General features: G+C 31.8%; 3 protein-coding genes across 4 annotated transcripts in view; all 3 read left to right on the plus strand.

Moving 5' to 3' along the window:
• LOC148236549 (neurobeachin-like protein 1) overlaps window positions 1-14,016 on the plus strand; it is an 80,910-nt gene that overhangs the window by 57,060 nt on the left and 9,834 nt on the right. For both annotated transcript variants that reach the window (XM_088181994.1, XM_088181993.1), the window contains 5 exons: window positions 12,376-12,630; window positions 12,692-12,857; window positions 12,927-13,040; window positions 13,113-13,714; window positions 13,779-14,000. In XM_088181994.1, coding sequence (XP_088038120.1) covers window positions 12,376-12,630; window positions 12,692-12,857; window positions 12,927-13,040; window positions 13,113-13,714; window positions 13,779-14,000 — 1,359 coding nt within the window. The remainder of the gene's footprint in view (window positions 1-12,375; window positions 12,631-12,691; window positions 12,858-12,926; window positions 13,041-13,112; window positions 13,715-13,778; window positions 14,001-14,016) is intronic.
• Cpr64Ab (Cuticular protein 64Ab) lies at window positions 244-1,203 on the plus strand. Its single transcript, XM_088182001.1, has 2 exons — window positions 244-390; window positions 454-1,203. Exons 1-2 carry the CDS (start codon window positions 379-381, stop codon window positions 829-831), a joined length of 390 nt encoding a protein of 129 aa, XP_088038127.1. The 5' UTR covers window positions 244-378; the 3' UTR covers window positions 832-1,203.
• On the plus strand, window positions 4,907-12,199 carry LOC148236553 (uncharacterized). Its single transcript, XM_088182778.1, has 6 exons — window positions 4,907-5,030; window positions 5,963-6,093; window positions 6,564-7,294; window positions 10,306-10,363; window positions 11,410-11,631; window positions 11,698-12,199. The coding sequence occupies exons 1-6, from the start codon at window positions 4,907-4,909 to the stop codon at window positions 12,073-12,075; spliced, it is 1,644 nt and encodes a 547-aa protein (XP_088038904.1). The 3' UTR covers window positions 12,076-12,199.

Consider the following 14,016-nt stretch of genomic DNA (forward strand, 5'->3'; position numbering starts at 1 on the left):
TACTATATCTTGATAAATATTTCTTCGGAAATCTTAAAACCTTAAACAAAAGTTTTTTAAGATGAAAGCTTAATATCATTAATTAAAATGTTTCTTAATTTTTAAATCGTTTAAAAATCCTGTTTAAAATCGTTATTAAAAAAAAATAATCACTGCCAGTGCACCACGAACAATCAACTCCGTCCGTTCATTGAATATTCAATGCTCATCTTCGGTTAATCAACACCCCATTTCTTTCCTCAGCGACAATGCTTGTGCTGTAATCGTCGGTAATTTCACTATAAAAGCATAACACTCAGCTGTTACATTTCATACACTCTTCAGTGCTTTCACAGTCAAGTGCTTCCTCTGTCAATCGACTACCCACACGTTGACGACATGTCTTTTAAGGTAAGCATTATATCTCACACAGACACCATAGACACATACAATAATTAAAAATTGAACTATCAGGTAGCAACCGTTATCTGCGTCCTGGCCCTCTTTGGCTTCAGTGAATGTGGAGTCATTCCTGTCGCTCCAGGTCTTCCTGTAGCAGCAGCCGTCAACAGCCAATACGATCCATTTCCACAGTACGCGTTCGCTTACAATGTGCACGACACATTGACCGGAGACCAGAAGACCCAAGAGGAGTCCAGGAACGGAGAAGTCGTGAAGGGGTCCTACAGCCTTGTTGAGCCCGATGGTGTTCTACGCACAGTATACTACACCGCCGATCCAATCAACGGGTTCAACGCTATTGTGCAGAGAGGTCCTGTTGTGCATGCGAAAGCTGTAATTCCAGCAGTTCCTGCTGTTCCAGCTTTACCAGCACTGAAATTATTCGGTTAAGATCCGAACGTTAACACCAATGCCCCTTCCAAAACGTGCCTTAAAAGACTAGTGTCGTCTATTGATAAGTATAATCTTAGTCGAGTGACTACAATCTATTCCTATTCTATTTTTATTCTTCTGTGCTAATTTATTATTCTAAAATTTAATTCTTATTCTTACTTTTTTATTTCTAACGTTCCTAATTGAGTCATCTATTTTCTTAAATTTTCCTTTCGAACTAAAGTTCTTTTTATATAAAATTAGATATAAATATATTTCAAATCCTCATATTTTATTTTTATTAGTTGTGTAATATATTATATTTTATACTATTTTGTAAGAATTATAAATGCTTGTGATGTTTATCAAATAAACGTGATTTTAAAGAAATATTTGCTTATTTTTAATATTCTTAATTTATGAATATTACTAAAAATGTATTATTATATTTTTTTTAATATCTATCCCATATAACATATAAACAAAAAGTTGTTTCTAATTTAGTTAATAGCTCTAATAATAAAATTCCCTCTTGATATTGGGGGAAATGTTAAAAACTAAACTGAAACAAAATTATGTGGGAACAATGGATACTTTTAAAATGTTGAAACTTAAGTAATACTTTTAAAAATATTTACAGGTAAATAAAAATTACTTTATCAATGTTATACAAGAAACCAAAAACATATTATATTTTTTTAATGATACAGTAATAATACATAAAAAAATATAATATATTATAGTTTCAATGTATATTTTTTTAATTAGCATATAGTGTAAATTTTCGTTCTGACGTTTTAAGATCAAGGAACAAAAACAGTTTTATTTAATAAGTACGGTAAAACAGGTAATAAACAAGTTATGAAATACATAAACATATTGCTTATAGAGTATTTTTGCCAGTGCAATTTATGACAGTGAATGCACTGTACCCATTTTTTTTTCTCCGTGTCAACTAGCACTGTATTGTTCTAAATAAAAAAACAAAAACGATATTGTTCATTATTGTCATCGTTCATCCTTTAGAAAAGTTGTTACCTTGCTAAAGGTTAACATGCAAGTAGGCATTGTAATAACTTCAGACTGAAACCGAATTCATATTTTAAGTACGTAACTGTTTAAGACAGATAATGCTTTGTTTGTTTCATTTGAGCACATTATATGTTCACTGCCTTAACCATGTGTATACTGCCCCTAGTTTCCCTCTACGAAAATGGTGTGTTTTTCCGATTTTTTTCTTTCGTCCATTGTTTAAATTTTCCAGTTCGTTAACCCATATTTTTGTACCTACATTTCTAGACGTCTTAATGATGCTTACGAATAATTTTACGAAACATTTTTTGTTTTTAAAATATGTTCGCCTTCTATAAATATTTATACTCATCTCTCCTACCATAAATGGAACATAGACAATAACATGGCATAGTGTGTCAATTTCATACCTCTTCTCAGCAAACGTCGATCATTAACCACTAACGATGCGTGATAAATAGTTTTAAATATTATACAAATAGTCTTAACTTACGCAACACTTTCTTAAATCTTTCTCATATATATTTATATATTAGTATATAATATAAAAACGTTCCAGTTTTGCCTCTTTTTGTCAATCGACCGTCTTTATTTTTATAATTGTGCAAGTGAGATTAAGTGTATCGACTAATAGCTAATTGATTGAAAGCAAACAAGTACTTTGCGTTGCGCAACCGCCGCGCCTAACCATACGAGATGTCCTTAGAAAATTGTATATAATCTACAGCCATATTTGTATATGTATATATTGATTTAACATTTTTAAATATACAATATTTTTATATGCAAATTTAGGTTTGAATCTTTCCCGATCGTTGAAATCACTTATATTTAAGAGACATCAACGAGTGGAGCAGCTACAAAATTCGGATTTAAAATTAATTTAATGCTTTATATCAATGATATCATTGAAAAATCATGTAGGTATCAATCTTATATGGTCATTAAATATAAAATCTTCAATTTCGGCCTACCTGTACATGCCTTGTTAACTCGATCGTTGGGCAATCGAATCCATATTAGAACACAACGAATTGCGACCTTCTACATGCAATGTTATAATTTATATGTATATACTCAAATGATCAAATAAAAACCAAAGAGAAAAATGCTTAAATACTTAGACACTGCAAGTCGTTATCTTTTTTTTTTGTTAAGTTTTGTTTCACTGTAACTTAATCATCTTAGACAGGACGTAATCATGATGAAATCGTCATATTTTTTTGGTTTAAAATTAGCGATTTCGCACAGATTCTTTGCGATTATTTTATTATGTTTGAGTCTCACAATTATGTAGTTTTAAAAAATAATTTGATTTGCGTCATTTTAGAGGGCCCAAAGCTGTGATATAAATTGCGCAAAGGTCATCAAAGCTATTTTGAGCCATTATCGATTTTTCGACCCAATTCACATCACGTTTACTGTTTTTTACGCCATGTTAGTGTTTTTCTATATGTTTAATTGTTGTGTAGTTTATTATGCCTAGACAAATTAAGACCTTCATTTAATCAAATCTTTCTGAAGCAAATTTAGTGGTTCTTAAAATTTTATGATATTTAGAAGCCTTAAAAATATTTCGCGTTCTTCTTGACCTTGGGAGTTTAATATATTTTTATTTATTTTATGAGCACTTACAATATATTTTACAAATTATAGATTTTTTTATCTATACATGAAAAATGATTTCTTAGCTGCAGCAGAAAGCATTAATTTTTTTTCGTCAAAACTGTGTAGTACTTACTAGTCGGATATTTTCCTGAATTCGACATGAGCGGTCTTTAGTTTTGAATACTTACTTCTTTTATGAATATAACTCATTATTAAAAATATAAACATAGCTGATATTCCAAATATGATAAATTATATTTTCTATGCTTCTATTTTTAGAATCTGACGGCAAAATTAAACAATATTTTACCTTAAAAAAGTTATTTAAAGTGATTTTGGCTCAATCAACTAGTTTAAAAAGTTCAGAAAAAATTTAAAGCCAGACAAAATTTAAAAAGAGGTCAAAGGCTTGTACAATACTAAACAAATGTAACTTATCTGATATTATTTCTATACTCCATATTTTTCAGCATGTATTAGTCATATTATTACATTCACAACAATAAAAAATATTAAATGATGGCGCACTACCTGCAAATTATTTTGAGTACTGTATATTTGTTTATAATAAACATGCTAATATAATATTTTTAGATTCCAAATTACACAAAAAATAAAACCAGCACGATAGTCCAGTGGTATAATCGATGATTAAATATACCATAAACCATTGTGGTTGCTTCTTAATGGTCACAAAAAACTATTTATTGATCAAAAAAGGTATATTGTTTTGCGAATAATAAAATACGTACTTAGTGCTTAGTGGTAGCAAACAGTTATAGAAATTTAGCTTACAGTGATTCAATGCTTGTGTTTTTTTATATGAAGTTTTCTCTCGAGGATTTTCCGTAAAACGTCTTTGCTCAATTGACTCTTTCTATTGATAAATTATTCAAGACTCCCTACAACAGAAACATGTAGATAACTACATTTAAATGTGAGTGACGAAATAACAAAATTTTATATATCTGTTCCTATGTTAAACATTTTAGTCATGTTATTAATTTTCTAACTTTCTTAAATATTTATATACGTCTATAAATGTTAATTAATATTAATAATAAAATACTTTGTGTTTTCATAAAATACAACATTATTATTTTCATGCACCATAATCGATTGCATTGCTTAAACAGTTTCTTTTTTTAAATACAACAATATTTTTTTAATTGTCTTATATATTATATTTAAATATTTTTCTTTCTGTTAATTTTAAATAATCTGTTTTTTTTAACAAGTATTAGTTGAATTATATTTTGCGGAGAGAAACCATTACTTTTGTGCGTACTGTATGCTTTACATTCATAAACATACATTCGCAACTGCTCTTATTTCTCACATCTTGTTCGATGTCAATTTCGTCTGTCTATTGCCGTAACCTATGCATGCACCAGTTAAATGTCGTGAGTGCAAAACTGCATATGTGCACTTCACTCTAACGTATATAGATCTAATGGTAGAATGGCTCAGACGAAGGATTGTCGACCTGGTCTTCGGAGATCGAATTCCTGATGATCGTGATGTCCGTGTGCGCATTTTCGAACTTATTTATGGACACAAAATGCGCATGGACGAACGTATATTTTCTTTGTTTCAAGATTGTTGCGAAATTAATGTAACGATGCGATTTGACGTTTCTTATGAAAGGATGTTATGTGATGGAATGCGCTCGACTGATATTGTTTTTTAATAATGGTAGTCAGTGACTTAGTAGTTTTAGATAAGAGTGCTATTTTTAACAGTATATTATCGTAGCATGAAAATATAAATAAACTTACTTTCATACCCGACTTCTTAATTGAGTCGTGTCATACAAAACTTAAATATGAATGAAGCTTTTAATGAATTATTTTAAACTCACATATAGAAGTTTTGGAAGCTCCTCTCGTAACATTTTAATTTTTAAACTCAAGTCAATTCCTTATATTGTATATTGAGCGACTGTCCTTACGACTTATTTATTGCCGTTGGGCGTAGTACAATATGGTTATGGCTAATTTGTGCTCTGGTAATGAACTTAGATTATGGGAATTTAAGTAGCTTTTTATTCGTATATTGTTTGTCATTTAATTAAAATTAACGTAACATTTATTGATTTTATCGGTATTTATATTACGTTTCGTAAAAATATATCTAAGATAAAATAATAAAAAATGTTTGTTTGGTTGATTGTGTTGATTGTGTTGAAATAGATACAATCAACCTACGCCCTACGACCTTAACTCTTTTCTTACACACATACACACGTCCATATAGCACACATGCTGATTAGCACAGCTTCTACTTTAAAACCGATCAGAATTAATAATTGATACGTATCTAGAGATACGTGTAGATACGTAATTAGCGTTTTTTTCCAACTTCGTTCTAGATCACTTACGATAGACCGTAAAAATCAGTACTGTGGAATCTAGCTTCTTGCCCATGTCTGAATTTGTATTTACGTATACGTATTATACCTATATGTGTGTGTGTTAGGGATCACCGTTCGCGGATTAATAACGTGTAGATGTCGGAATCGACTTTTTTGCTTTGGTCCGCGAGGTTTATAAGCGCTACGACGAGACGAAGAGCATCAGAAGTGCGCTGGCAGCAACTTACATCCCAGCTTCATCTGGTCCAACCAAGATGATCGCCAAGGTTCGACTCTCAGTGTTTTTTTATCATCGCAATAGAACTACCCTTGAGTCTTATTTATTTTCATAATATAATCAAATAAGTAAATGTAATTTTAAAACATAATTTACTTGCTGGTATATTCTAGATTAAAAAAAAAGCATTTTATGTATAAATTAATTTTGATAATAACTTGAGCAGATCCTTTTTTTAATCAGATTTCAGGAAAATTTATTAAATTTACAATTCATATTCTTTTCATCCATATATACTATATTTATTTTTGATTAAAAATAATGTTGAATAGGGTACTAAGTACTCAAATATAATTTTAACTAATTTACTAAAATAACCCAGCTGATGAAATAATGGCAAAAAAATATTCTAAATAATTGTAAATCCTAATACATATAATAGTATTAAAACAAAAATAATATTATTTAAAAAAGTATGTGTTCAATTGAAACTATATATATGTATCTGCATAATTTTAGATTTTATCTTTCACCTTATTGTTGGTGGCATCCGATGCCGCGCCGGTGGTCGCCGACTACGGTTACCACTCAGCGCCGGTGAGCTACAGCGTAGCAGCTCCAGTAGCTAAAATAGCAGCTCCCGTCTACCAACAGGCCTACGTTCAAAAATCTTACCAACCAGCCTACGCCCAAGTTGTCCATTCCGCCCCAGTAGTCCACGCCGCGCCAGTGATCCAAAAAGCCATCGCGTACCAATCAGCTCCAGTATACCAACCAGCTCCAGTGTACCACGCAGCTCCTGTAGTCCACGCCGCTCCAGTAGTCCACGCCGCTCCAGTCTACCAAAAACAGATCATCACCAAAGTAGCCGAGCCAGAACCCATCGACCCCAACCCCAAATACGACTTCGCTTATGGAGTGACCGATCCACACACCGGTGACTCCAAGAACGCCGAGGAGCACCTCGAAAATGGAGTCGTACATGGCAGCTACAGTCTGGTGGAACCCGACGGTCATGTCCGCAAGGTCACTTACACCGCTGATCACGTCAATGGATTCAACGCTGTCGTAGAAAGGACAGGAGGCGCTAAGGTTGTAGCCGCCGCTCCAGTAGCAGTCCATGCCGCTCCAGTAGCTGTCCATGCCGCTCCAGTAGCCTATCATGCCGCTCCAGTAGCTTATCATGCCGCTCCAGTCGCTGTCCACGCCACCAAAGTCGTAGCCGCCGCTCCGGCTTACCACCATCAGTGGTGAAGTGCCCTAACGACTCGACATTCTTCATGACGATTTGATTCCACTTTCATTAAGCAAATCTTCTAAAGCTACAACCCTTATTTAGCTTATTATTTATCCATACATTATTACTTTTTTGTATTTTTGTTATTGTTGTTGTTATTATTTGATCTTTTTTACTTCTTCTTCTTCATCATCTTCTTCTTGTACATACTACAGAATCAAATCATCACTCGCCATGCTCATTTATCACGATTATCTCATTAATTTAATGCTTTAATGATGTTATTTATTATGTTTATAGTCATAATTGTATAGTAATGTAATTTATGATGTGCAATAAAACCCTATGTGGATGATGGAAATTTTTAAATGTTGTTTTTAATGAAGGTTTTATAAATTCTATAAGTTTAGTTTTAAACAATAAAAGCTCTTATTAGGTGCCGCAATACAATAAGATTATCTCAATCATTTATTATAAATATTAAAAAATAGTGTAAATCCACTATATATTACCGTTTTTATATTAGTGCTTATTTTACTGCACTTTTATTTATTTATTATGATCAATCTGACTTTTATACATCATATTTTAAAAACAGATGTATATGTTATCTACAATGCTAACGGCTTAAATATATTATATAATATTCAAGTCCGTAACGTCTCAGACTAATAACTCTGAGGTTGTGGGTTCAAGCCCCGGCAGCGGCACACGAATTTTTATTAAAATAATTGCGCTATTAATAAAAAAACCGGCCCCAGTTGCAGTGACATCTATTGATTATAAATTATATAGCATATAATAATTTATAATTATTAATATAGATGTCACCGATTCTCAGACTTTTAGTCTGATGATTAATACTTACTTTTATGTATTCATTATATCTTATTGACTTACTCAGTTGGTACAGCTTTACCCTGTTGTAACGCATTAGACTTACGCCTGTCAGGTTACAACTGAAGATTTAATAAAAATTTAAATTAAATGAATATGTGAATTATAGCAAAGTTTTTTATAAAGCATTTATTGTATCAATATTATAATATAGCTATCAAAGAATGAACATCTTTTTATGAATTCGTTAGTAATTCAATACCGGTTTTACCGAAAGACAAAACAGTCAATACCGGTATTGATATTATTAATAAAATTTTAATAAATTGTTGATAGAAAAACGAAGCTCGCATGTTTCATAATTTTTAATGATTAGCAAAACCCAAATATTCAAATACCCCGGCAGTTATTGGTGAAATAAATAGACTATTTTAATTATATCTTCATCCATTTTATTTTGTTTATTATGATTTGTGCTTTGTATATTTGTTTGTTTGAATATGAATTGATTTTTTATTACATTGCATGATTGCAACTATATCTAATTGTCATAGTGTATTTAGTATTTTTAAATGTTGTTTAGCTAGAAAATATGCTAGATGCCCATTCATTTAAAGTTGAACTGAATGTTGTATTACTGACGTTATGTTGCGATATATTGTTAAATGTTGATACATCCTTGCGAGTTTTGCAAAAAAAAAATTTTTAAATATAATTAACAAATAGGTCAAATATCGACTTAAGTTGCCCATGTTTATCCTTGTATATATTAATGCATATTTCGTGTTTCAAACAAGAAGAAACTTTTAAACAATCTTCCTTGCATTCAGGTACTTTTAAAAATACTTTTTACGTTAATTGTTTAGTGCGTTATCTACGAGTAATAATAAAAATCATTAGGACAACTGGGTACCAAAACCTTTTTGTCCCATTTATGTCTTTATTTTCATTAATTTATTATATTGTCGGAAAAAAAGATTTTTAAAAATAAAATAAATCTTTTTTTTGAAACAAATATAGAAAAACATTGTTTTTGACAAAATAAAAAAATATCGTTTTTGACGCCTCCTAAATTTTTATACCATGTGCCATTATTCCAATAAAATATATTCCTATATTACTCCTTATTTTTAATCAGTTACAATTTCCGAAAGCATCTTATGTGAAAGGAGTGCATAGAAAATCATTAATTTTTGTTTAAAACGCGACATATTTAATTCTAAAAATATATTTATGTGATTGATGATTATATTTATTTGATTTATTTATTATAATATTTTGATTATTTCACATTTAATATTTATTTTCATAAGTTTTATCTTTCATATACTTATTAGTTCTACACACGTAATATAAAATAAATTTATGTAAATATTATAGAATAAAAATTACGTAAATTCTGTATAATTTTAATCTACACTATAATGAGCAAAATGTTCTCTCCGCTTCTAAGTAAGTTTAGTAATAAAAAAATTCATGTAAATCACTAAAAAATATAAAATTGCATCTCAAAAGCAGATTTAAATTTATAAGTTTAGTTATCTCCTTTTAACAAACACATTTTAAAAATTTGCAATATACTGACATTTATTTGTATTAAGAAAGTTTTATTGTATACATATTTTCTCGCATGTTATGGCACTATAACACCATACACCATAATTATTGACAATAAATTTATTTTAAATTCTCTACCATTCCAATCGTCACGTGAGAACTCTCGAGCAATGTAACGCAGAATTTCACCGATTCGAACTTGATGCCTTTTGCCTTCATTATTGACTCCATTTTATCGACATCAATCTCGCCGACCGACATTTTTTACTTGCTGCAATTATTACAAAATGGCGACCGTCTTTCGCAAGCCCTTGGGTCCCCATAGTTAACCAGCCCTATCCAAAGATGGAATGTGTGCCGATTGCGAGAATTTCGCATTTAGACGCTATCCGCAACACCTTCCGAGAGTACAGTGACTCATAGAAGAATCATGCGAAGGCCACAGGAAATGATGGTAAAATGTCATTATAATTTTCTCATATAAATGTCAGAATAGTTGCAGGGGGGCAATTATTAATTAGAAGTGCGGTTGATATATGATAAATTCAGAAAGTAAAAATACAATGCTATTAAAATGGAAATGATGTTTTACTTTTTTGATAGACAGAGCTTAGCATGCCTCAATCGCAGCAACTTGGTGCTTAAAATAGCCGTGTCGGTTCCCAATCTTGCCAAGTATGGTAGACCTGTTGGCTCATAATACAAACTGATACTCTCCCAATATTTCATTGTCAAATTTTTTAGCCATATTTCATATTTTTTCTAACATATGTGAAAATATTCACACATTACATCATATTAGTGAAAGTGGCTTGCTTTAAAAGACTCTGATTTACTTATTTTTATTATTCAAAATCGCTTGCAATCGAATTGAATCGAAGCTCGGTTGTGAATGCCACTGCACAGTTGTCCAAGGAACTAGTGACTTAAATAGTGACCGATCGAGCGGTTACCGTTGCCCAATTGGTCTCAGTAGGAATACGAAGAGCCCGAGGCTACCTTGTAACGATTTTCCACTTTCAGTTGTGCGGAAAATTGATTCTATCCACAAAACACTTGCTAGAACCAGCGACGCTTACTTTCAAGAGAAAGAACTTATGGGAATTACGCATTTGATTTTTTAATTTTTATGTACTTTTTGTCTACATATATTTACTGCCGTTGTTAAGCATTTTATAAATAAGTATACAAATCCCTAGCTTGAATTAAAATATCTGTGATACAGTATATGAGTTGGTGAATTTAATTTAAAAGGCAATCTATTTTAATTCATTAAAACACATTTCTGCGTAATAAGTTTCGTTTAACAAAATTAAAATTCCTCTCGTATACAACTTTAGTAATCGACGTTGAGTAAAATGTTTTCATATGTTTGCGTTGTGCAAATCGTCGACGAGCGATCAGAATTTAATGAATTTAGTCGATTCAATGGGTCAATTGCTTATATGTGTAATTGGAGTATATGTATAAAACATTATAAGGAGCAAGATTTTATGTATAAAATTCTCCGAGAAAATAAACGATGAATTGTAAATAATTTTAAGATAATGATAGAATTACACCTTTCTACTTCGCCCTAACTGACTTATATATTATTTATAACTAACGCTATTGCATTAAACCAGATAAAAATAATAAAACACAGTTTTTATTTTGTTTTTGAATCTATGTTAATGACATTACTTAAAATTCCGTGGAAACTCCATACCGAAATTCATTCCGATTCACAACGAGTGTCATGTCATATGTTGCGTCACGATACGTGGTCAGAAATTCGTAGTCTATTGTCTTTTGTCTCCTAGTGCTGGTGGGGCAAAATTGAGACAATCACGAGACCTGAAGGCTCTCCACAGACCACGACAAACACATATAAATTTGGGTGAATCTTACAGCACCACATTCAGTCACACAATCAAGTTTGACAAACAAACACACAGCAAGATGAGGTTCTTCACTGTAAGCTGCCAATATGATAAATGATTTTCAAAAATTAAATATAATAAAATACATGTTATATTATAGATCGCTTGCGTCTTGGCTTGCATCGCAGCCTCCATGGCAGGTTTGGCACCAGCAGCTTTTGTCGCACCCTCCGTTGGGCGTCTAGTAGGAGCTCCTGTAGCAGCACCATTAGCAGCTGCTGTAGTAGAAGAAGATGCATATCCTCAATACCAATTCGCATACAGCGTCAGGGACAGCCTCACTGGTGATTCGAAAGCTCAAGAAGAAGTTAGAGACGGAGATGTAGTCAAAGGATCTTACAGCTTGGTAGAGCCCGATGGTGCGATCAGAACGGTCATTTACACGGCAGATTCTTTGAACGGCTTCAACGCTATTGTTTCAAGAGACTTTCCCGTTATTGCAGCAGCTCCAGTTCCTGCTAAAATAGTGGCTGTTTAAATTTCTTTAATTTTATGATTTTTTCTCTTAAGGCCAAATTAATTTATCTTCTTTATCACTTTTTTATATACTTTTCTTCTTTATGTTTGATGTTTTCATTGCACTTTTTTATTTTAAGCACTTTTATTATATATTAAAGAAAAATATTCATAAAGCTTTTGAAAAACATTGTTATTACATTTATATGAAATAAAATTTTTAATACATGATTTGTATTGTTTCATTGAAACTGCATTCAAACAGCTATTTTATAAAAATAATAATCTAATATATATTCATATATGTATCATATTGTTACAGGGAAGAAGTTTCCAAGTTCTGGCGTCTGTCTCCACACGAAAACTTGAGTCGGATGAGATTAAAATTGGATGTGTTAAATTCAGCATCAAAATCAGAACAATTTACGGCTGCAGCTCGCTTGCGAGACAATCTTGGAAGGAGCAATTCTACTTCTGGAACGACAGGAAGTATTCAAAAGTTTGCTCCCCCGAGAGCTCCCCAAGCTGACGATGACTTTTTGGCTGATGAAGATATCAAACTATCAATCGAGCCTGAGTAAAACTATAATTATTAATAAATTGTATATAAATATTTCTTTAATAATATTAATTTTTAGAGTACAATCAATGGAGACGGGCAAAGAAAAGATGATAGTCTCACAAGAATGTGAATTAATAACACTGATGACTAAATTCAAAGGAAGGCTTGATGTGACGACAAACTATCTTTACTTTCACGATTTGAGTCCGATCAAAGAAGACGTAGAACGACAAGATTTTACCGTAATAATTATATCTTAAAACTAAATTTCAAGTCTATCGATATTATATATATTATATATAAAATTTCAGATATCTTTATCACAATTGCGAGAAATACATTTAAGACGGTATAACCTCAGAAGAAGTGCTCTGGAAATATTCTTATTGGATCAAACCAATTATTTCTTAAATTTCACTACTAAGGTATCATTGCATAATGTAATTAAATTCACTGATTCTTAAAGAGTAACTTTACATATTTTTTTATTGATTCAGACAAGAAATGGAGTATTTTCAAGAATTTTGGGCCTTCAACCGCCTAATATCTTATACGGTAGCGGACAATCGCCTTCAGAATTACTGAAAGCTTCCGGTCTAACTCAAAAATGGATCAACCGCGAAATAACCAATTTTGACTATCTGATGCACTTAAACATGATAGCTGGAAGAACATACAATGATCTGTCTCAATATCCAGTTTATCCATGGATTTTGGCCGATTATCACAGTGAGATATTGGATTTGGAGAATCCGGCCACATTCCGTAATCTTTCTAAACCTATCGGAGTCGTCAATCCTAAAAATGAAGCTGAAGTCAGAGCTAAATATGACAACTTTGAAGATCCGACTGGAGTCATCTCTAAATTTCATTACGGAACACATTACTCGAATTCTGCAGGAGTGCTTCATTATCTGCTAAGAGTGGAGCCGTTCACTTCTTTACATATAGAATTACAAAGTGGTAGATTTGACGTTGCTGATAGACAGTTTCATTCAATAGCACAAACTTGGAAGATGCTCATGAATAATCCAAATGATGTTAAAGAGTTGACACCGGAGTTTTTCTATTTTCCGGAATTTTTAAAGAATATAAATAAGTATGTCTTATATTATATTTTGAAAACATCACAATAGTGCGTGATAATATTATTTAAATTATAGCCTAGATCTTGGAATTCTGCAAGGCACAAGTTATCATGTAGGCGAAGTCGCATTGCCTCCGTGGGCCGAAGGAAGTGCTGAACATTTTGTATATCTTCATCGCAAAGCCCTCGAGTCTGAATATGTATCTGAAAATCTCCATCATTGGATTGATCTTATATTTGGTTATAAACAAAGAGGACCTAGAGCTGTTGAAGCATTGAACGTATTTTATTATTGCAGGTATGCTTGTAATTAT

Source organism: Plectrocnemia conspersa, unplaced genomic scaffold, assembly GCF_051122295.1.
Source record: "Plectrocnemia conspersa isolate PC_06_02 unplaced genomic scaffold, ASM5112229v1 ptg000003l, whole genome shotgun sequence".
Lineage (NCBI taxonomy): Eukaryota > Metazoa > Arthropoda > Insecta > Trichoptera > Polycentropodidae > Plectrocnemia > Plectrocnemia conspersa.